Source organism: Thunnus maccoyii, chromosome 13, assembly GCF_910596095.1.
Source record: "Thunnus maccoyii chromosome 13, fThuMac1.1, whole genome shotgun sequence".
In the NCBI taxonomy this organism is placed as follows: Eukaryota; Metazoa; Chordata; class Actinopteri; order Scombriformes; family Scombridae; genus Thunnus; species Thunnus maccoyii.
In genome coordinates, this window is record NC_056545.1 from 19,974,478 (window position 1) to 19,997,395 (window position 22,918).

General features: G+C 37.5%; 3 protein-coding genes across 4 annotated transcripts; 1 reads left to right on the forward strand and 2 right to left on the reverse strand.

Moving 5' to 3' along the window:
• Positions 1-1,492: 1,492 nt before the first annotated feature.
• On the reverse strand, positions 1,493-8,400 carry LOC121910903 (palmitoyltransferase ZDHHC20-A-like). Its single transcript, XM_042432288.1, has 13 exons — positions 8,255-8,400; positions 6,722-6,748; positions 6,495-6,589; positions 5,874-5,994; positions 5,093-5,162; positions 4,598-4,630; positions 4,325-4,445; positions 3,531-3,663; positions 3,306-3,432; positions 2,968-3,054; positions 2,811-2,890; positions 2,630-2,676; positions 1,493-2,556 (listed from the first exon to the last, which is right to left on the reverse strand). Exons 1-12 carry the CDS (start codon positions 8,370-8,372, stop codon positions 2,633-2,635), a joined length of 1,056 nt encoding a protein of 351 aa, XP_042288222.1. The 5' UTR covers positions 8,373-8,400; the 3' UTR covers positions 1,493-2,556; positions 2,630-2,632.
• Positions 8,401-10,282: 1,882 nt separating this feature from the next.
• Positions 10,283-15,344, reverse strand: LOC121910551 (choline-phosphate cytidylyltransferase B-like). Its single transcript, XM_042431792.1, has 8 exons — positions 15,020-15,344; positions 13,729-13,828; positions 12,655-12,771; positions 12,270-12,421; positions 12,078-12,156; positions 11,841-11,983; positions 11,544-11,732; positions 10,283-10,537 (listed from the first exon to the last, which is right to left on the reverse strand). The coding sequence occupies exons 1-8, from the start codon at positions 15,095-15,097 to the stop codon at positions 10,283-10,285; spliced, it is 1,113 nt and encodes a 370-aa protein (XP_042287726.1). The 5' UTR covers positions 15,098-15,344.
• A 1,769-nt stretch (positions 15,345-17,113) lies between these two features.
• Positions 17,114-22,591, forward strand: LOC121910299 (lipase member H-like). 2 transcript variants are annotated; one of them, XM_042431450.1, is made up of 11 exons: positions 17,114-17,247; positions 17,862-17,946; positions 18,898-19,268; positions 19,375-19,483; positions 20,312-20,413; positions 20,566-20,655; positions 20,765-20,932; positions 21,281-21,370; positions 21,867-21,975; positions 22,111-22,284; positions 22,372-22,591. In XM_042431450.1, exons 2-11 carry the CDS (start codon positions 17,889-17,891, stop codon positions 22,454-22,456), a joined length of 1,356 nt encoding a protein of 451 aa, XP_042287384.1. In that variant the 5' UTR covers positions 17,114-17,247; positions 17,862-17,888; the 3' UTR covers positions 22,457-22,591. The 2 variants fall into 2 exon arrangements, with proteins under 2 accessions (XP_042287384.1, XP_042287385.1); XM_042431451.1 differs by lacking the exon at positions 17,114-17,247 and adding an exon at positions 17,454-17,544.
• The last annotated feature ends 327 nt before the right edge of the window (positions 22,592-22,918 follow it).

A 22,918-nucleotide genomic window follows, 5' to 3' on the forward strand; every position in this document is an offset into this window, starting at 1 on the left:
CTCTCCCTGGTATCCGGTGGGTCATGTTCCCAGCTCATTGTGTTCATGTGCCAGACAAAGTTTAAAAAACTGAAAAGCCTGTAAAAATCTTACTATACTGTCAGCAGTGTCTAACTTTAACGACCCTGAAAAAGTGAAAAGGACAGTCTCATGTCACAACTATCACGTTGAACTACAGCTTCACAGCTTTCTTATCACCACTGTCTTTTTAAATGTCAAGTTGAGTAGCTTACAGCTATGCATACTTATGCTTATGGATATAGAAATCGTAATTTTCTTTTGTAACTTTTATAGAGCTGAGGCATTATTTCTAAATTACTGAGAACCGAGATTATTGTTCCACATGTTCCTCATTTACTGTAGGTTGGCAGCTCTTCTACAATAGTTTGAAGAGAGAATGTCCCTTATTTAACATACTTGTTCTACAATGTACAAGTCTGACAATGTGTTTTATGTCCAGAGTGCAAATGAAGTTGTAATACGTTTAGCAAACAATACACAAAAGGCAAATTACAATACCGATTGTATGAATATTCAAGATTTTGGAGATCCTGCACTGGGAGGCAGAAATAACTGACTGAGCTGAGAAACAGAATAATCATATCGCAGTGTCTGAAACCTGGACTAATCTGAACACAATCCTGTAATTTGAGCTGGTTATCATAAACATCTGACAACATCCACAACATCAGTTGCTTCACAGTCAATTAAACTTTAAATTCCTCTCATGAGCTCCAAATTACAACCCACACATTTACAATCACAAGAAAAGGAGCACACGTAATAGTTTCTTAAATTACATTTATTGTTACAGAACATGAGTCATTTCCCCAATAAAAAAAGCAGTTCTTTACAGGAATAACTACAATAGCAGCTCTTGCCACTTGGGGGTGCATTAGGTGGTTTTAGTTATTAAACTGTGTGTGTGAGAAGTTGTGTGAGTACATTCATATGGGCTACCAGTCAGTAGTATCTACACATAATTATTAACTGCTCACTCAGGCAAATGGAACACTGTGCTGTGCATCATTTCCACTAAAAGGGATGTAATAAAATGAAGCAGTTGCCAGGAGCACAGAGATGAGCATTTATGATGACAGTAGCCTCCTCTTTCATCAGTGGGCTATAAAGACCTGCTTATCTATCCTGGTTCACACTCAAGGTCAAAATGGATCAAAAGTCCTTGACCTCTCTGACAAAATCTTTATGTAGGGTGTATTGTTTTTTTTTTTTTTAATTTGTGCTCTTGTTCTCCAACTTTCAAATAAATCTTATCATCAAACTGGAAAAACCACAATAGAATTAATCCTTGGCATTAACACTTAAGACTGATTCAGTTTATACAAATAAACTGCAAAGGACTGACCATGAGTGTGAGATTAAGTAGAAGTAATGAATGGTAAATGGTAAATGGATTGTACTTGTATAGCACCTTTCTAGTCTTCCGACCACTCAAAGCGCTTTTACACTACAAATCACATTCACCCATTCACACACATTCATACGCTGAATGGGTACAGGGGCTACCATGCAAGGTCCCAACCTGCCCATCAGAGGAAACTAACCATTGTTTTAATGTTCTCATGAAGAGAACATTAAAACAAAACACCAGTACATATAAATAAAACAAATAAGCCATTACAATAAAATCAATAGACACAGAAAGACAATGAAATTAATTTATAAAAGCTTAAAAACAAATAAATGACAATTATTTATAGTGCAACGGAAAATATCATTGATAATTACTCTGCATATGTGATCTACTGGTGTCTTAAATAATAATTTGGAATTAAGTATTTAAACAGCAGATAAACTGGATTTGGTCCTCACATTTGAAGCTTATGTCAACCATCATATAAAAACTGAAATGCAAAAAATAAATATATTAATAGTGTAAACAGAAAGACCATTAAATATATTCAATGACGTAAACTGTAAACTGAATCAGACCGTTTGATAACTGACGATTGGTCTTAATAATTGCACTGTGCTCGGAGTTAAAACCTGCTTAGACATATTGCACATATGGTTCACACAGAGTTTTCACTCCTACTCAATTATGTCCTGAAGACAAATATCACTTTTGTGGCTCCCACTGTTCTACAAACAAACAAATTTGAGGCTTAGTTATTAATTCTTGATTAATACTGACAAAGGATGAGTCTCTAGTTGAAATTTATAATGTGATTATTCCCTTCAGTTAAAAGAAACATTGGCTCAAGGGGGAGTAAAAGCAGCCCCAGAGTTTTTCAAATAATATTATTTGAATGTCTTTGGCTAGTAACAAAGACAAAACCTGTGAATCGCCTCTGGTTCAGACTGGTGCAGTCTATTGGGTCACTGTACAGCCTCTGTTGACATGATAACAGTATTGTGGTGGTGCAACTTTTACAAGCACAAAAGATGAAGGATGGTCCATTTAACGTACATACAAAACATGCGACCTGAGGCTGCACTGTCAAAATAAGGGTGGAGGATGGTTCCTGTGGATGTGCAGATGATCCTGGTTTAAGGCATCGTAGTTGACGTGCTCTTTACTGGTGTGCCTGCGACCTGCAGGGACAGCCGACAATGAGTACAAATAAACACAGGAGGAGGACAAAGTGTTTATGTCATGTCCACATACCTGCTATGGCTCACTCTCCACTGTCACAGACACTATCTGGCCTCCATCTGAAAGGATACAATTTGTACAAAATCGATGTTTCTAGATCTGTTACAGCTCTTTTGAGAAGAAACAGTAATTATAAAACTATACTTATCATAAACCATAAGAACAAAAATGAAAATGTGAGAAAAAGCATCACCAGTTTTCTGTTTGCCGTCGTCCACTTCGTGTTGTATATTGTTACCGAGCACACAAGGGTTGGTCTCCTCATCAGCAAGGCTGTAATTAAAGTCAAATTAGTGATTAACACCAAAACTGAAAGAAAACATTAAAACTTTTTTTTAAAGAATGCTCACCTTTTGCCATTTTGCTGGAGGACACTGTTTGCTTGTTCAGGATCTATGTGAACCAATCTGGTAACAAAGGAATGTCCATCTCCCAGACTGATTCAGACAGAGATAATGACAGCATAAGTCAACATGTCAGCAATGATGATTAATTGTACTTTTGGGATTGTAGTACTTCATTAGTCTTTTTTTCTGGTTTTCTCCATTCTATTAAAATAGCTTTAACACTAAAAATGGAAACTGAAATATAAGGTTAAACAGTTTTGACAAAATGTCTATCTATTTGCATCATTATGATTGCGTAGGTGATTTATAGCTACAGATGTGTCAGGTTAGAGTAGTTTTACCTTGAGAAAATAGGAAAGATCCAGTACTTTGCTTGGTCTCCAAACACCTCAGCTACATTTCGGCTAAAGCCTAAAGAAAACCCATTTTTGTCCGGACCATTTGTGAAGACAGGAGCCCTAAAAGCCTCTGAAAATGGATATTAAAATTTTTTTAAGTTAACAATCTCAGTACAAAAGTGTGTGTCAAACTGAATCTTTATCAAGAAATGCATGTCCTATAGCTACCTATAGTGGTCCTGTTCTTTCCCACGAGCCAGAGATGGTAGCTGAAAAGCGACAGGATGCTGATGAAGAACAGCGCCGCCACGAAAAACAGAAACAAGATGTGGAATTTGGCGTGTGTGTCAGGTAGGTGTTTCTTCAGAGGGAAAAGAAAAAAAAAAAAGGACAAAAGTGTTAACCTTTAGCAAGTCAGCAAGTCATTAGCAAACAACTGACTGCAGTAGAAGTGGCAAAGTTTTAAATCTTATTAATTTGTTGCCTCGGGGCAACAAATTAATAAGCAAGTCACTGGAAACACCATCTATTATTTTTGTCTCATACAACTTAAATGTTAGTATTGTTTTGGCTGTAAGACAACATACTCCTTCACTGTTAGACTGCATGACAGAAGCCATTGTCTCATGTGAAGCAGTATGCTGAAGACGATCCTCTGATAAGCATTCACATGATACACAATTGTGCACCACAGTGTAGCATTTGTAACCTATTGGTTGATATCTTACAATGCAACCATTAGTGGGTGATCACATGCTTCACCACATCCTCATTTTTAAATTTTACTTCAATAATTAGAGATTCTGTATTTCAAAACTTTAAAAGGGAAGCATATTCATGGTTTTTCCCCTGCTCCAAAATCCCCATAAAGTTTTTTAACCCAAGGCTGCTGAATCCTGATTTTATAAATAACGTGAGATTCAAAAGGATACTAAAACCACCTTTAATAAACTGCAACCACAGCAAGCACACACATGTAAGAACAGGCAATTTAATGAAACAGAGGACATTTCTGTACTTACAGTCCAGAATTTGATGAAATATTGGACGACTGTAGCACAAATAACTAAACAGTAGAGTGAAGCGTAGGCCAAGAACAAGACAAAGTACTTGTAATTTGAGAATCCAACACAGTTATTCACCCTGAAACAGGAAGAGAACATCGGGGACAGAAAGTGAAACATGCTCATTTCTCTACATTTTCTTCAAGAGAAAATTTACAATTTTACAATAAAAACAACTTGTATGGACAAAGGTGATTATAAGCATAGTTAAATGAGAAAAGCCTACAGTACCAGGGGCAATGATGGTCCATTTTCAGCACACACCTTGAAGAACGGGAATAAGGAAAACATACATCCTATCAGTGCCATCTAGTAAATGTTTATAGACATTATAGACATTTGGCTGATCAGTTACCCAGAGGCACTTATACCACATGAGGGAAAAAAAGACGTCAGCATAAGATAACACATACTGCTCAATATTTAAAACTAAATGTTTAAAATGGATGATTTAATTAGAAAAGCACCACCCAACACTGGTTTAAAACTAACATTTGCAGCAAAAATAAACTCTCTGGTTAACCATTTATTCGTCTTCTTCTTATGTAACATAGTTACAACATATTTCTGTTAGCAGAAGCTGCAGTGAACAATGTTTACTGGCAGTCTGAAAAAACAACTTTTGGATGTATGAGGACATAAAATAGAGTGAAAAATACAGGTCTTCTATGGGGATAAAGTAAAAAAATGAAAACTATGAGCCTTAATTACAGTGTGTACACTCACATCTCACAGGTTGAGCAGTGATGGCAGCGGTCAGGTTTGATTACCTGGCAGGGGTCGCAGTATCGGATGGCTGTTTAGAAAAAATGAAAGCAGAATTATTCAAACATTACTGAATAACTATATACAGTATATGAGGTTTATTGAAGAAAAATAAGAATTTGAGGTGTATTTAGAATTTTTTAACACTTTGAAGACTTTCTGAGCTACTCAAAATTTTCAAATGAATAAATCCTCCAATTCTACAAATGTAATAAAGGTAGAAATTATAAATATGGTGGTATTATTATTTTAGAAAGTGTCTTTTCAAATGGCCCTTTGAGACCAAGTATAAAACGCACCATTGTTGGTGATTAGAAGAGCCAGGTGTGGCCCACAGAGGTAACGAGGTGCACCTGAGTCTAATTAACCCTCCTGTTACACGCAGTTCCGTAAACACAAGACAGACGAGGAAAATAACATCTTATGGTTTTTATCACAGAGTACATTCTCTCATAGAAAATATAAACAGTGTTGCACTTTCAGCCAAAAGGGGAAGACACAATGCAGCAATACATTTACACAATTTCTTTTGTATGTCTTATATTATGTTGTGCATGTGAGTGTCATACATGAGGTGAACAATGAGGAAACTGTCTTCGCGTCCTTCCTGCTGCGTTAGAGGCAGCGGTGACAACAGTAAATCAGTTACACAATTTCCCCGGTGGTTTGCTCTCAAGCAGCTACTGGGCGTTTAAACAGTAAGCCAAACAGTCACCGTTGCTGCTGTAGTGAAAAGCCTCACCTCCTCCTGCTGTGCGTGTATACACGGGTAAATTCCTGGCCACTTTCTTCAGGATTTCTTGTTGCACCTCGGCCCGCTCCTCTCGTTCATACAGTTCCTTCTCTGCTCTGGGCAGAGCGAACTGACAGGGGGAGAAAAGACTGAGTCAGAGGCTACGTTTACATTACACGCTGAAGTGGCACAAATCAGATTTTTTTTGCTTCAAGTGACTCAGATCTGATTTTTGGCAGGCAGGTTAGGACCTCAGCGGTGTTCACACTGGAGCTGGATACATGTCACTTACAAACATGAATGTGAACCAACACAAAAAGATCAAATCAGACTAAAAACATCAGAATTGAGCATTAAGGCCTGGAATGTGAACGTAGTTAAAGAAAGCCCAACAAATTGCGTATTGTAAACTTGCATTGAACAGTCATGCAATATTTATTTGTGAAATTATGTGCTCTCTATACATGTATATTTATGAAATACTACACTTAAACCATGACAATAAGGTGTGTTCATTGGAAAACAAAACATATGTTTATTGTGTTTGCTTTTAGTTAAATATTCTCCATGTAGCCATTAAAGAAGGTAACCGTTGTGGTGAGGAGTTTAAAGACACTACTCTCGGCTTACCGCTGTTGAGGGGCTGGCTGGTGTGGACCAGATAGTTTTCCAGTAAGACCATATGAACATGATGAGGAAAATGTGAAAGATGACCAAATAGCTGACTGTAGAGAGACAGAAGATGTTTTAAATGCAGTGACACTGGAATCTGTGACATAATCTTTGATATAACATTAAAAATGAGGAGGAATTACAGCATCAAACGTGAATTAACATGTAATATATGTATCACTTACTTCGTTCTGCATTATTTGGGATTGTATCTACATTACACACACACACAGAGGGCAGAGAAAAAAAAAACTAATTAGTGAGCATTAATGAATGTCCAAAGAATGCATGTCAACACATCCCCCACCTCACACACATACACACCACCCCATTCTCACACCATGTGGCAGCAGCCTGGCACGGCCAGCAGTGACCCACCCATAAGAGAGAGCTTTGTTTAAGCAGCAGGGCTGTCCCTGTCCTGACCACAGTCGCTACAGTACATCCACATGCTGATAGTGGTATCATCAGTTCCAGGCTCAAACATACCATAAAAACCTGACTGTGAGTGCAGGGAGAGAGACTGAAAGGTTGAAACACTGAGTCAGGTTTATACTACAGTGTATAAATAATAATGCATGCATTTGAATATTAGACAAATGAGGAAATCCTTTCCTCAACCGGATGATAAATCTGTGTACAGTTGTAAAGTCTCTTTGTCTGAATCGATGATTTGTCTCCATGTTTTTGGATTTTATGGATCCTAATCACTTGAGAGCACCTGTTTATGCTGTGTTGCAACTAATTCATTCAATTAAAGATAAATTCACCTTGACAACAAACAGCCATTATAACATGGTAACATGTTTAAATTCAATTCAGTGCGAATATCTAACACTGGCTGTGCATTTGTATTTTTGTTCCCCCAGGCACTGTAAAAGTTTTAACAGCTTTCATTCTTCTCCAGCCCTCATTAAATTTCTCCATAGACAATGAGTAACATGATGCATCCCATGGTTAATCTATACCCATTCCTCATTATGATTTACATAAGGATTTTACAGCTGGCTGACAAAGCTGCTCCATTAGTGCTCAAACAACAATTAAATGATTACAATCATTGCCAATTGTAAAATCTCACCTTGTGGTAAATTGAGATGCAAAATTCAAATGCATGCATGTTAAAATGCATGTTATGTGTTCAAATTCAGATATATTGAGGAGGACAAGAGATAACTCATGTCCTCAGTACATGTACTGGGAAAAAGCCAGCTGATACTATAAAACACAGCGACTGGAAATACACTTGGACCCATTCATAGTTTAATTTGTGTCATTGAAGGGAGCTGTTATTGTCCATTCATTCACAACACACTGCACATTTTAAACATCAGATAAAGTTTTTATTGCAGCTTCTTTCTGCCAACATAATATCTGACGTCACTTGAATCATAACAGCCATAATGATTAATGTATTAACTATTAATTAATGACTGTACAAGCTGCCCAGGCTGTCTCTCCTCTCCTAATCTAACAGAAACAATGTCGCCTGATTACATTAACATTATACACGCTGCTGAATGCTGTTTATGTGAATGAATAAACAATCAGACAGATGAGACAGTGCAGCCTGAGGGTGGTTTTAAATCTCACTTCAACTAGCTTATCAAAGTTGGCCACCGTGCAACTGTGAGCACGAGCACAAATCCGCACCTCCCGACACATGAATAAACACTTGTGAAAAAAAAACTAAAAAACCCCAAAGTGAGCGTACTTACACACGCAGAGCTCCACGACATAGGCGTAGTAAGACCAGCCGACCACCAGGTTAATAAACAGGACAGGTATCCAGTTCAGAGCCCGTTTACAGCACCTTAGTGCGTGAGAAGGAGCCATCTTTAATCCGTGTAGGACATTAGCCGGCGGTGACGTCATAGGCACGGTTTTAAATGAGCCGAGGATACTACAAGACCCAGACACTTACCGGGGACATGCGCAGATAGGTTTGTAGTTCCTTATCTGCGTTTTAATAATATAATGTTGACGCTCAGTTGATGCTTTGTACTCAATATCTGCTTTGGTTTGACTGCAGAATCTATTAAAACGAGATCAAAGCAGGGCACTTCTATAAATATTTTTAAACATCCTCTTTAGACATGTTCAAAGATATATATCTATAAAATACTAAAGTACTAATAATTTGTGTCTAATATGTTTTTTCCACACAAAAAAGTTAGATTATCTTCTTAAAATCCTGAAAATTACACCTACTCATTCTCCCTCATTGAAAATTCCTGAGTCTATGAATATGTAAATTTACAAATCGGGTCATTAAAATCTCGCAATCTGATTGGTGTATAGTCGTGGTATGATAAGTACTACGGCTGTGACGTTTAATGTCCTTTTACAGCCCTGTTGTTATGGTTACCGTTAAAATATAATTAAGAGCAGCTAAAGTTAAAACAACTTAATACTTTATAGGCTACTAGTAGGATATTTACACTTAGAGGAAGTCTGTGTTTAACATTACTTTGTGCATTGAAACAGTTTTTTGACACTATACTCATTCCTCATGTCCATTATGGCCATGTAAAGATCCTCTCTTAATTCCATTGTAAGAGATGGGAGACAAAATCCACAATCCTCTTTTTTTTTAAAGTTCAGCTGAAGCTAATATTAAAATAATTAGAAAAATTATCCAAATATAACAAACATCTACCAACGTTATAGTCTTTCTTGTATCTCTTTTTCTGACTGACCCACCACCACAGCTCAACAAGAAAACACTGTCTGAGGACACACAAAGAGGGAATTTGGCACTAAAAAATTGTAAATATGGAAGTTGCCCTCTTGAACTTTGTCAGACTGCCAAAACTGTAGATTTTGTTCCCCATTTCTTACATGGGAATCATGTCAGCAAGGGACCTCAGCTAGTATAGACATGAGGAACAATACAGAGAGAAAAAAGTCTTTCATTGTATCTATATAGATATGTGACTGCTGCATCAAGATAAACTTGCAAAAATGTGAACCTGTCCTGTAAGGTACATTAATGTTGGCACATCTGTTAGCTGCAATAATTGATTATTTTGACCACTTGGGGGCAGAGGAGCTCCACAAAGAGCTGAAAACTCAAACACAACCATATAAAGTTATGGTGTTGGCAGACAGTACACATTAGGAGTCATTTGGAGCTGTGTTCCTGGTCACTTGAGAAGTTAATCATTCACTCGTCTTGTTGCTCTATTTGCTCTCTACCAACTCTTGAATAAAAAAAATCTATGTCTTTAACTGCTATATGTTCTTTCATCATCAGATTTGTCTGTCTGCTGTGCAGCGCTGTAGGAAGCATACAAAGATTTATCAGATTTTTGCTAAAAGCACCTGCTCATTGCTGGTAGAAACATGTTTTCAGGCCATAAAACCAAAACAATGAGCTAAAATTTATCTGTGGATTCTTCACTGTAAGACACTTTTCACATAATAAAGTAACTAGATCCATTACTGATATAAAAAAATAACAAAAAACTATTAACACTGTGAAGGCACTTTAAGGGTATGTGTTGTGTATTTAGATCCTAGACATATGGAAAAGTAACAGAAAACAAATCACACCACATCAAAATATTAATGTTCTTTTCCTTTACTTTTTAGTGAAGAAACACTTTGTACATTATCATATATTGCACTTGCACTTGAATAAACCAGTAATAAATTAAACCACTTCATTTTTTAGTTGTTTGCTTTAATCAATAGCCCCCTTAGACATATTATGACATATTATAAACAGCCAAAGCATGATGAGCTCATTGTGCATGTCTGCTGTGTGTGGAGGCAGACTTTGGAAAGGAGCGTGTCCCTTTTTCCTTTTTAGATGAGGAGGGGGAGGAGGGGGAGGATGGAGAGGAAGGAGGGGAGGGAGAGGGGGGAGAGGCGGAGGTGGGGGAGGAGTCAGGAGACACAGAGCGACGTCTGGTGGGACTGCTGCTGGGGGAGCCACGGGGTGACGAGTAGGGTGACAGGGCCTGGAGCATTCGCCCACTCCGCTCCTGAATCGCATGCTAAACATAGACAGAAACAGAGGAGAGATTTATTTTGTTGCAATGATGTGATCTGATGTGTTTTCTTGAGTTATGTTGTGGTTAAATATCTTATGACATGTTTATTGTCACTTTCCTCCAACCTGCCAAATCTATTTGTCTACTTGTAGGTTATAATATTTTCTATTTGGAGTTTGTGGGGAGGTCAATTGCATAAGCCAGTTCTGGTCCTGGATGTTAAGGTAAAAAACAGCTATCACTGGATTACTTTTGGTACTGAAGAAAAAATCTAAACATGACTATTATGAGGAAAGATCTGAAGTTACAAGATGTCTTTTTTTCTGTGATTTCAAAGTAGGTTTATGGATGTTTATCCGTGATGGAGACGCCATCAGAGATATCGCTTTTCCTGAAAAGTTTAAGTCTTGCTGATTCCAGGAGTGTCTGTATTGTATCTGTATTGCCTGTATTGTATTTTTTTTTTTAGATTTGACCAAGACTCAGAGAAGAAGGTGTGCAAACATTTTTTTTTACCCCCTTTCCTTCCACACACTGGCCTCACTGACAATTGTTTCTGTCACAGCTTCTGTCACATATTTCATCATCTTTTGTGCTGTTGTTCAGTACAAAATAAAACAAAAAAGGGACATAGGAAGAGTTTATCTTGTCCAGAAAAGCAAGAGTTAGCTTAGCTTAGCATAAAGACTATAAATAGGGGAAAACAACTAGTCTGACTCTGTCCATAAGCAATAAAATCCACATACGAGCACCTCTAAAGCTCACTTATTAACATATTATATCTTGTTTGTTTATTCTGTACAAACAAGGTATAATGATAAGAATTTATGGTTTTATGGGGGTGTTATATGCAGGATTATTTTTTGCTGGTCATATATATTTATCTATTAATATTAACACAGAATTTAACAACTTAATCAACCTAGAAATTAAAGGTTCAATAGCTTCTGATGTTTAAGAGGGATTCTTCCTTTCAGTGTCTTATGGATTAATTTAAAGGTAAACGTGCCCAAGCTCCATCTGGTCCAAAAAGCTCCAGGAAGTTGAAGATGAATTCTCGTGACTTCTCTTCCCACTTGTGGATGAGGTCTTGGCTCTTCTCCTCCACTCTGTAGACAAAGTGTTTGGACTTTTCCTCCACCGTACGGACTGTCTCTTTCATCTTGTCCACCTGGTTCTGGAGCCTGTACTTGTTCTCCTGTCAAGAAAGACACAGGAAGAAATGGTCAGTACATTATTGTATTGTGTTTGTGTCAAAAACATCAATATTTAGATGTTTTAAATTATTAAATATGCTTCCCCTTACGTTAATGAATCCAACATTCAGTTCTCGGGCTGTGTATCCTCTCTGCAAGTTGCGTCGGACATAGATGTCGTAGTCTCGGACGATACGAGTGATCAGATCCGATGTGGAGATACCCTCCGTCCTCTGAGTGGCCACAAACATTCCTGACATGAAAACACAAATAATACATGTCATTAATTCAAGTAATATGATAAATGACAACCATAATGTATCACAGTGGGTTATATGAATCCTCACCTGCTTCCTTGATGTGTTTGTAAACATCCTCTGATCCAGCAGAGGTGTAAGGGATATCATCATGGGCCACAAAGTCGATCTGTAAGTGTAACATGACAGTATTCACCCTGACTGAACACTTGATATCCTTGTTGTTGCCACTGTACGGCATTTCAAGAAGCTGTGGTGTCCTATGACTGCATGAGCTTTGACCTTATGCTTCTGGAGGAACTCTGTGGTAAGGGTCCAGGGAGCGTCCCGCACCACCTCATCAACATAACGGCAGTGCCTCAGGGCATCATAGCGTTCGTCTTCTGTCATTACTGTATAGCCCTTAAACTTGTGGGTGAGTTCATCACTGCAGACTGGAGACACAAAGACAGAGAGGACCTTAGACTAAGCCGGGAGTAAGAGTTAATCTGGAATTACTAAATTGGAAGATTTAGCCTAAGAGCCTTAAGATTTTGGCCCTTTGAAGGCAATTTTGTTCTAAGATTAAAATTTATATTCAGCTAATACAGAAAGCATTAAACTGTCTTTCTTTGTGTGTTTTTACTGTGTTTACTGTGTTGTTGAGGGAGTGAGATTCATGCTTTACCTCCTACTATCAGGTATGTGTTGGGGAAAACATTTTTTGCCTGCATCAGAGCTCGAGCGTGCCCCGAATGGAAAAGATCAAAGATCCCATCAGCGTAGACTCGCACTGGACGATGAGCTGCAAGATAAGAAATATGAAAGGATACCAGCATGGCGTTACAAAAACTTTCTGGAGGTCAAAGGGATTTACTGATATGGTATCTTGAAGCTAATACCAATATCTGATATTTTATACCTATATCAGCCAATACTGACACTGATAATATTTGCAAGAGCAAAAAAATCAAAACAAGTTATTTTCTTTCATTCTGTTGCTAATTTGTCAGTCGTATGGCATAGAGCCCGACTGATACTGGATGTCTGGGGCCGGGCCGATACCAATATTAGAGAGTAAAAAAATTCTGATATTGATATATCAGTTGATAATCTTATATGTACAGAATATATACATACACACATATTTTTTTGCAGTGATCCCTTAAATGTGTGGATCAAACACTTGTGACAATGATATGTAATGGAGGCAGGATATTTTATAGTTTAACAGTAAACTTTATTGTATCAAGTGACGTGCCCTGAAACAGTAAACTTCACTGGCAATTTAAAAATTATGAATAACTATAAATAAAAAACACATAAAACAAAAAAACATACATCTATGTATATTAAACTTGAATTAAGAAAAAGGATCAAATATACATAAAATGCTGCCTATAAAACTTTAAAAATATATATATATATATTGGTGCACATCAGACGATATACACGCTGATACAGATATATCTGTGATAGGCCAATATCAGCTGATAATATCACCTGACGATATATCGGTCGGGCTCTAGTGTGGCGTGACGCATTACTGGAGAAAAAGATTATGATAACGATAACCCGACAATCAGCCAAATAACCAGCAGTAAAACAATATTAGACTGATACTAACATTGGTAATATCAGCTGATATTACGTCATATAATAAAAGCAATATATTGAAACATCTCAAGTTAATAATTCTCCTACTCTACTACTTTTCCTTTATTTATTAGCAATGGCAACCAAAGCAAATGAGAAGTGTGACCTGGTGTGCCCCTCCGTGCTTGGGCAATTGTCAGCTTTTCATGCTGGACGTCTGATTCACAACCTGTAGACTTGGCAAAAGCAGCCGGCTCCCTCAGAGCCTGAATACAGAGACAAGGAAATAAATATGTGTTAGGTTCAATTAAATGCTGTATTTTTCCAAATCAGTTCACCCGTCTGCTTAACCGCCTGTCCTGTTCAGGGTCTCGACATGCATCAGGTGACAGGAAGTGTACAAACTGAAAAAGATCTCACTGTCTGTATACAGACACACATTCACGCCTATGGGCAACTCTAGAAGTTTAGGTCATTACCTCACACTCAAAAACAAAACAATGCAGGAAGACAATACAACAACAGTGCATTGCAATATTAACTGTGCTGTTAGGTCTATTTTCATAAACACATGAGATGTTGTAAGTTTGCAGGTTGGATTCTTCCCTAGATTTGACATAGATAAAGATATTATCAAAGTCAGATAACCTTTGACAATATTTTAAAGACAGTTGTGAATAATCTCAGCAGTCTGAAGTAATGAGCGGCTGGGTATGTCATGGACTTTGTGTTTGTGTGTGTATACATTACATATACACAGCTTTATCTGTTGTGAGGTATACTTTGAACTCTTGTTCTGCCTAAAATGTCCCACGTGTTGTGTTATTTTAAACTATAAGATTGTTTAGTTTAACTCTTAAACTGCATTTTCAAATGTTCAGAACTTTGTGAATGATAATAATGTTAGCCTGCTTTCCTGCTTAAATATGCTCTCTTAGCTATTGAAAATTAGCCACAGTTTACCACTTTACAAAGTCAAGTAAGACATGAACATAATGTAGGCTTTCATATGCTTCCACATTTGAGACACAGATGTTATGTGTACATTACGCACTGTATTGTGTGACTCACAATCCTTATTTACATTTATAGAAATGATAACTAATTACACAGAATTACTTTTGACCCAAAGAATGGCTTCATTTATCATTTTATATCATGGCAAACAAAAGCTTAATATCACTCGAGATTGATTATATAATCCTGTGCAATACATAAAAATGAGTCATGGCTACATCGTCCCACCCAGCTAATCAGTTAACTGTCCACTCCCAAGTCAAATAACCACAGAGGAATTATTAACATTTACTATTCAAAGCTTGACACATGAAAACACAATATAAGTATGAAAAGCATAAGTTTAACCAGATTCTCAAGGTTCCCCTATGATAATTATTTGAAGTGTTAGTAAGAATAAACATGGAGGCCTTGTTTCATAATGACAGAAGACCACCTACCTTGCGAGGGCCTCCTCTCTGGCTCTGTGGGGCCTGTTGCTGGACGTTGCTTCCTCGTCCTCGTCTCCTTCCAGCCATCCAGAATGTTCTGCTCTACTCTCGTCCACTGACAACACTGCTGCACCCACCTGCCGCTCCTCAGCTGAGGTGATTTCTAACCCTGTGAGTGTTTTTAAGTATACATGCCATCGACCTGCCTGACCCTGATGACGGGAGAATGTAGTGAGCAAAGTTCAAGCCACTCTCGTAAAGGCATTCAGAAAAGTAGATTGCACTTATCATCAATACTGAGCTTGTGAGGACTTTCCTTTCTCCACGTGGTAATATTGAAGCTCGTAGAAATAGGAAGGTGAATGTGTTGCACTAAAATCCATACAGTACAGTATATGTGACAGTTCAGCTAGAACTGAATGTGAAAAATGCTCATGTTTTGAAACATTTCTCACAAGTCCTCCCACACAGTGAAATGTAGAGAATAGAGGCTGCTAACAGTGTATGTTAAGATCAACTGTAAAGGTGAGTATGTGCCCAGAGCTTTTACATTGGCAGCCTTTGGAACCAAACACAGAGGGACAATGTGTCCCAACATTTCACAAAATTGTGTGCCAGTGTGCCGCATCTTATGTAATTTGTGTTGTGAATACAGTGAGAGTACATCTTGAAATCAATGAAACATTGCACTACCTGCTGGTTGTTACCACCTCCTACTGTACACCATACAGGTTGGTTACATCATATGATCCGGCTGCAGTTTGTCCTTGTTGGGAAATGCTACATGATTCATATATGCACATATTGTCTAAAACACACACACAGTCACACTGAGCATATTATGATCAATCTTAAATAGATGAAACGCACATGCAAAAATACTTTCATTATAGTATTAATGTAAAAAATATAAATTAAGTAAAAATACTTTGTTCACCACGTTTGTTCAGACTGAAATATCTCAAAAACTCAACTCAAAAATTTGTACAGACATTCATGGTCCACATAGGATGAAGATTTCTGATCTGGAGATCCTCTGAATTTCCCTCTAGCGCCACCATGAGGTTGATAGCTGTGGTTTTAGGTGAAATAAAAGACTATTGGATTGAGCATCATGAAATTTGATGCAGACATTCATGTCCTCCTCAGGATGAATTATAATAACTTTGGCGATCTCTTAACTTTTCAACAAGTGCCATCATCAGCTCAAAATTTCAGTTTGTCTAATACTTTGGTTTATGACTGAATACCTGCAAAACTAAGACAGTCCCATCAGCTGATGTTGCTAACGTGCTAAACTCAGATGATGAACATGGTAAATATTATAACTGCAGAACAGTGTGTTAGCTGTAGACTATAGTTTTGTTATAATTGTAGGTGTGTTTCATGTTCAAAGGAGATATCACTGATGCATTTCCATAAATACATTTATGATATATGCTCATCTTGATATAAGGTAATTCTCTAGCAAATTCTATCATATGTTCTAGGGACTTTCATTTTGATTCATGTATTATTTTTTTTTTTTGCAAAAGTAGGACATAAACATAAACATGACAGTAAGGTTTGAAGTTTACTGATTATCTTATCTTTATCTTTTTTATTTTCAAAGGCAGTCAGGTAAACTGCTCTAAACTTAAACATTTACAATCCCTTTCAGGTTGAAGACTGCTGGTAAAAATGGAAATTAACCCAAAACTGAACATTCACCCAACACTCAAAGCAACTGAAAGTCAATAGAGGTTTCTACAACCACAAGTTAGATCATCAACTCCCACTTAAGTCTTCTACCAAAGCTATTCACATACAGTACAGTCAGGGGGACAATAATGAGGTAGAGTATAATTTGGTGTGTGACAGCATTCAAATGTCAGAGTTTTGACATATTTAACCGCCTCTCACTTTCACATGAAAAAGACAAACAAAGACAATGTTATTTTTAAAGATTGAAGTTCGATTGAAACACAAGAAACAGCCGCATAACCGGTTTCAGTGTGCTGGGAACAGGAGTGACTTCACAGGAATGTTTCACCGGTGAACACAATGACCTGGGGCAACGGGCAAGGGGTGTGGTTATCTTGGTGAGAGCATGCAGGCTGGGAATATTGCTTTACTGCTCCTTCTGTCACTTCCTGAAGCGAACACTGTCTAAATATGTGGAGTTACAAACAACGGATAACCTGAAATATTCTGGACCTTTGACACACCGGGCCAGGAAATATTGTCCTACAACAAAGGTAAGACTCTGATATCAATGAAGTCATGTGATACTCTTTTATACTCTTGTCAAATTTATTCAGAGTTCAATCTAAGGAAGACACTGAACATGTACACGCGTCTACTGTAGCAGAAAAAACTAGTCACAGATAGACCCAATTTGTGCAGATTTCAGTTTCACTTATAATCACTCTGTCATTGGTGGAGTTTAATCTCAGTGGGTAGGGCAAACAAGAAACAAACATTGAAGTTGCCAAGAATGAAAATGGAAATGATTATTTTCCACTCACTCATGACAAGTTTCATTACATCTGAAGGTAAGTAGATAAGTAACCCACCTCTGATCTTATCTTTGCTATGCTCCAGTGTAGTTTGCTTCAGAGAAAAAAAATACAAACTACAGTCTATGGAGTTAAATACAAAGTGTCAAAGAAAACATGTGAGTGAAAAAGATAGTGGTCTCCTTGAAATGTTGCTTTTTCTAGTGTGGTTGGAGGATGTGTTTAATATGTATTTATTTTTGTTGTGTTTGTGTACATGTGTTTTGGAGTTAACTGGCAGTGCCAAGGACCAAATAGTATCTGAATGGTGTGTTTTTCAAATCCATTTCTGACTCTGATAACTCTCTCTGTAGATTATTTGCACGTTACTGGTCTAAAGCATGTCACTGTGGCAGTATCTGACAACACTCTTGCTGATAGCTGTTCAACTATGCAAAGGTAAGGCCCAAAGCATAATGCTCTGAAATGTAAATTTCTCAATTTACATCTTAACCTTGTTGATGTATGTACACACACAAACACACACAAATAGTTGTTTTTGACAGTAAGTGTCTAGCAACTGTACTTCTGGGAAGCAACATTGAGGAACTGAAATTTCCAGCGTGTTTGATGCGGTCACTGTCAACACCCATGATGGGCTCTCAGCTGATACACATGCAACCAAGCTGTGGTGATCTACGTAAATGTTTACGAGTTTCACCAGTTAGACCCGCGACTCTCCCATCGCAGTAGAACTTAATGAAGTAAACATTCAGCTAGTGCCAAATGTTTAACCAATGTCAGCTTGATAGCAAGAAAACTGTCTACTGGTTCAGATAAAAATCAACATCTATTGTAAACACACTTTATTTCCATAGCAGGCTGTTTGTGTAGAGATTAATATCTGTCATTGAATGTTAAATTAGTATTTATTGTTTTGCTTAATTAGACTCATGTAGTTTGGTTGGTAGCATTATCAGAACACATGGGCACACTTACAGTTTGTCATTATCACATTTTCTGCTATTCTAATGATCTATGATTATATGTCATTGATCTGTCATTTTGTGTATTTATTTATGTCAGTTTCACTCATAGATCTCAGTGTTAGATTGTCTGTTCTCTCATTGGAAACTGTCCAGGACATGGTGGTGTCTCTCTAGTGGGCGAAGCTGCATTTGAAAACAGTTTCAACCAAGACCAACAATGACTACTCACATACTGTGTCATATTTGGGAATGATGTCACTGATGATGACAGACATTTTAAATGACAAATCACTAAATAATTCAAGATTATGCAACTTTTCTTGAGATCAAAATGGTCGTCTAATTTTCTCCTCCTCTCCTCCCCAAACACACCTCTCTCTCTCTCTATCTCTGTCTGCCCCTTCTTTTTTTCTCCCCCCAGTTCAGACATGCGATAACTTCACAGATCTAGATCTGGCTCACTCAATCATAGGAACTGACCTCAGGATTAGATTGCTGCTGTACACCAATTCTACTGCAACATGTGGTTCACTTGTGTCCCACACCAACCTGTTAGCCCACCCTCAGTTCAACATGTCCAGGCCAACCACCTTCGTTGTTCATGGCTATCGGCCCACAGGATCTCCACCGATGTGGCTTCACAACATCACACAGCTGCTGCTGGTCAGGACAGACGGTAACGTCATAGTAGTGGACTGGAACCACGGGGCTACCAATGTGAATTATTTTAAAGTAGTGGAGAACACACACAAGGTAGCTGACAACCTCACTGCTTTCATCAAAATGATGCAGGTATGAGATGTATTTGATACATGCAAAATATATTTCTGTTGTAGCATCCTGATTTCTCTCTGTGAGCATGCAGTGTCTTGCTATAACAGATGACTGATCTTTTCAGGAAAGTGGTGCCTCTCTGAGCTCCATCCACATGATCGGAGTCAGTCTTGGAGCTCATATATCAGGCTTTGTAGGCGCAAACCTGAATGGGGCAATCGGAAGAATTACAGGTAAAATTGTGAACCTCACAATCCTAATTTTTATAATCCTGAAAATATTTCTAGATTTACCAATGTTATGACATTTCCTGAGCTTCTTATATAAAATTACACAACAGAAATTTTGTGTGCTCAGACTGATTTTCTGTGGAGATGGCCATTGTTTCAATTCACTGCCAAACAGCTTAATAATGACTTGAACCTCATAAGCTAATATGTCAAAATCTCTGACTCCTGATGTCAAAATGAAAAAAAAACACAGCTCCAAAACTTGGTCCATTTAAACTTTAAACAGAAAGTAGTAAACATACAGTGCGGACATCCTTAGAGAATTACAGAAATAATGCACATATTTCTCAATGTATTTACTTACACAATCTTCAGGCCCTTATGTTTTTATAGTTTTGGCATTTGGTTGAAATGGTTATCAAGGTAAAAATCATGATAAGGTGACACTAGAATGAACTTTAATTTCTTGATTGCCAACATTACAAATGACGAATAACACAGAGCAGCAGAGTCACAGTTGAGTTGTGTAGTTGTGTAAATGTATCACAGTTCAGGTTTTGGCTGTATGGGCAGGAATCACCTGTAAGAAAACAGCACAGTTTCTGAAATCCCAGTGGAGAGATTGTGGCATAAAGGCAGAAAATCCTCCCGCATAATGTCTGTAGTGTGCAGAGGATCATATATAAAAACCCAAAGAAAAGAAAAGCAGGTCTAGACATCGGGAGTGCTTCTGTAACAGAAAGATATAAAACAGAATCCAGACATCCAGATATCCAAATAGTAAAATAATTTTGAAGTTCTATTGAGGTTTACTGATGTTGATATTTGCAGCTCTGGATCCTGCTGGGCCTCAGTTCACCGGCGCTACTCCAAACAATCGGCTGGATGCCAAAGATGCCCAGTTTGTGGATGTTCTTCATACAGACATGGATGGTAAAGTTGAACTTACATACTGTTTTATATATTCATTTATTCATGTTTTAAATGGTTTTTGATGTTCTTTATGTATACAAAATCATACAGATAATTTATATGTGTAAAAGTAAAGGAGTTGTCATTTTAATGTGTCAACTGTGTGTTTACAGCCCTGGGCTTCAGAGAACCTTTAGGTCACATTGATTTCTATGCAAATGGAGGAGCAGACCAACCTGGATGTCCCAAAACCATCTTTTCTGGTAATGTCATTGAAATTATGGGGAAAATGAAAACCCAAATATCACCATCAAACTGCTGGCTGTAAAACATGTTGGATTTATAATCACATGTGATTATCTTACTCTTAAGGAACAGCCTATTTCAAATGCGACCACCAGAGATCAGTGTTGCTCTACCTTGACTCTCTGAGTCGGACGTGCTTCACCAGGAGCTTCCCCTGCTCCTCTTACAAGGACTTTCTGAATGGTAACTGCATGAACTGTGAGCAGTTTGGAGAAGATGGATGTCCTGCCTTTGGTTGGTACTTTTATTATCTGTTAGTTAAATGAAGAACGCACATTATCCACTCAAAAGGATGCCTCAACTTAACCACATACACACATTTTTCATGTGAAAGGTAGTCAATCAAAAATTACATGAACACAATATAAAGCTAGTGGAAGCTTGCAATATGATTATATGGAAGTAACAGTGATGAAATAAGTGAATCTTGAGGCATTTTAGATGAGTATTTCTTTCATTTAAGTTTGTTGTAATTTATATGTTTAATTTAAGATGGGTGTATTTTTTGAATAAATCCATTACTTCCTCAGCAGTTAGAGTAAGTTGTTGTAAACCTGACGCAGCTGTTTCACTCAAATCCAGGTTATGACGTCATAGAGTGGAAAGACGTCCTGCTGCGCCTGGGGCAAACAAAAGCTTACTTCACCACAAATAAAGAGACTCCATTCTGCAGTAAGTATAATAATAGTAATAATAACTGATGCTCTTAGCAACATTTGGTTGATGTGAAAGTGAGTTTCTAGTAAGGGTTTTGTGGCAGTTGTTGAGGACATCTCTGAAAACAGAACCGAGCCTCATCCTGTTAAGTAAAGACATTTAACAATGAAAACAGTGGAACAAGATATATTCTTAACATGAATTGTAGAGTTTTTAATAAGTGTTGCTGGATGATTAAAACATCCTCTGAATGTCAAGCAATAAATAGGAAATGTCAATATTTGCCCTTTAAGACCTGTTTTCTCTCTTTCTCAGACAAATATCTCTTGTTGTCTCTCATCTACTGTTTGTGCATATAAAGACTTTAAAGGAACATTTCCAATTTATTTTAACAGTTAATCCTCATAGTCTCACCACCCATGTACTAGAGTTTTCTGTCAGTCAAGCTTTTCCTTATGAGGCTAATAATTACTAAAATGAAACCAATCAACATCTTCATATCTTCTCTCAGTGACAAACTACAAGGTAGAAGTGGTGATATGGAACCAGGTGGAACGCTGGGGCTACATCACTGTTAAACTTCATGGGAATGGTGAAGAAGCAGTGGCAACCATCGACCAGTAAGTCTTCACATTATGTTCTATTTCAAGTACAATATTTAATATACAATATTTCACCATGAAGTCTCTCTGGTCATCTGTTACTGCTCTCTCTCTCAGCAGTGTTTTTTTTTGTTTTCTTTTCTTTCATATCAGTAAAGCATCAAACTTCCAGAAGTACAAAAATACATGGTTGTTTGCCCAGTTTGACAAAGATGTAAAGTCAGTGAATAAGGTGTCTCTCACATTCTCCACTGGGAACGTGTTCAAGCCCAAATATAAGCTGCGTATCCTCCAAGTCCGTCTCACACATCTGGAACGCAGGGACAGGTAGGCAATACTTAATGATTTAAAAACCACCTTTGCAACCTACATGCTCCAAGCTCCAGATTTCAATATTGATTTTGTCTCTCACAGGCCTCTCTGTCGATACGACATCATTCTTGAGGAGAACAAAGAAGATACCTTCAGGCCTATTCCTTGTGAAGACTCCAACTTCTGAGGTAAAATCCTGGATCGTACAGAAAAAGAATACGGACTGCCAAAGAAAACGCCAACCTGCCACAATGTGACCATTTTGATCTGAAAATGAAAATGTAATATACCAAATTATGTATATATGTTTTTAAGAGGAAATATGTGCTTTTTTTATTAAAAATTTTTGCCAAAAAAGAGGATTTACTTGCATTTCATTTATAAGGCTAATTAGTCAACGGAAATGACTTTTTGTTTATGTATTTGAAAATCTATTTATCTCAAATGACTTCAAGAAAATACTGAAATAATGACTTTAAAAGTATAGCAAAAATTTTTTTTTATCTGATTTCAGGCTCCAGTTTGTCACAAAAGTAAATAACAGTAAATAGTTTAGTTGGAGTCTGAACATTTTTGTCAGAAACTGAAACTTTTAACTCTGACTCTTTATAAAACGGAACCAGACTCTGTTTACACTTATGTTCCAGAA

Coding starts and splice junctions, on each gene's coding strand:
- LOC121910903 (XM_042432288.1), bottom strand. CDS start 8,372: ATGGCTCCTTCTCACGCACTAAGGTGCTGTAAACGGGCTCTGAACTGG. Junction 3,055..3,305: donor ATCTTTCCTATTTTCTCAAG/GTAAAACTACTC, acceptor TGTCTGAATCAG/TCTGGGAGATGGACATTCCT. Junction 2,677..2,810: donor CGACGGCAAACAGAAAACTG/GTGATGCTTTTT, acceptor GTATCCTTTCAG/ATGGAGGCCAGATAGTGTCT.
- LOC121910551 (XM_042431792.1), bottom strand. CDS start 15,097: ATGGCTGGAAGGAGACGAGGACGAGGAAGCAACGTCCAGCAACAGGCC. Junction 12,772..13,728: donor AGCACGGAGGGGCACACCAG/GTCACACTTCTC, acceptor CTTATCTTGCAG/CTCATCGTCCAGTGCGAGTC. Junction 11,733..11,840: donor TGAATGTTGGATTCATTAAC/GTAAGGGGAAGC, acceptor CTTTCTTGACAG/GAGAACAAGTACAGGCTCCA.
- LOC121910299 (XM_042431450.1), top strand. CDS start 17,889: ATGTCACTGTGGCAGTATCTGACAACACTCTTGCTGATAGCTGTTCAA. Junction 17,947..18,897: donor AGCTGTTCAACTATGCAAAG/GTAAGGCCCAAA, acceptor TTCTCCCCCCAG/TTCAGACATGCGATAACTTC. Junction 19,484..20,311: donor GGCAATCGGAAGAATTACAG/GTAAAATTGTGA, acceptor TGATATTTGCAG/CTCTGGATCCTGCTGGGCCT.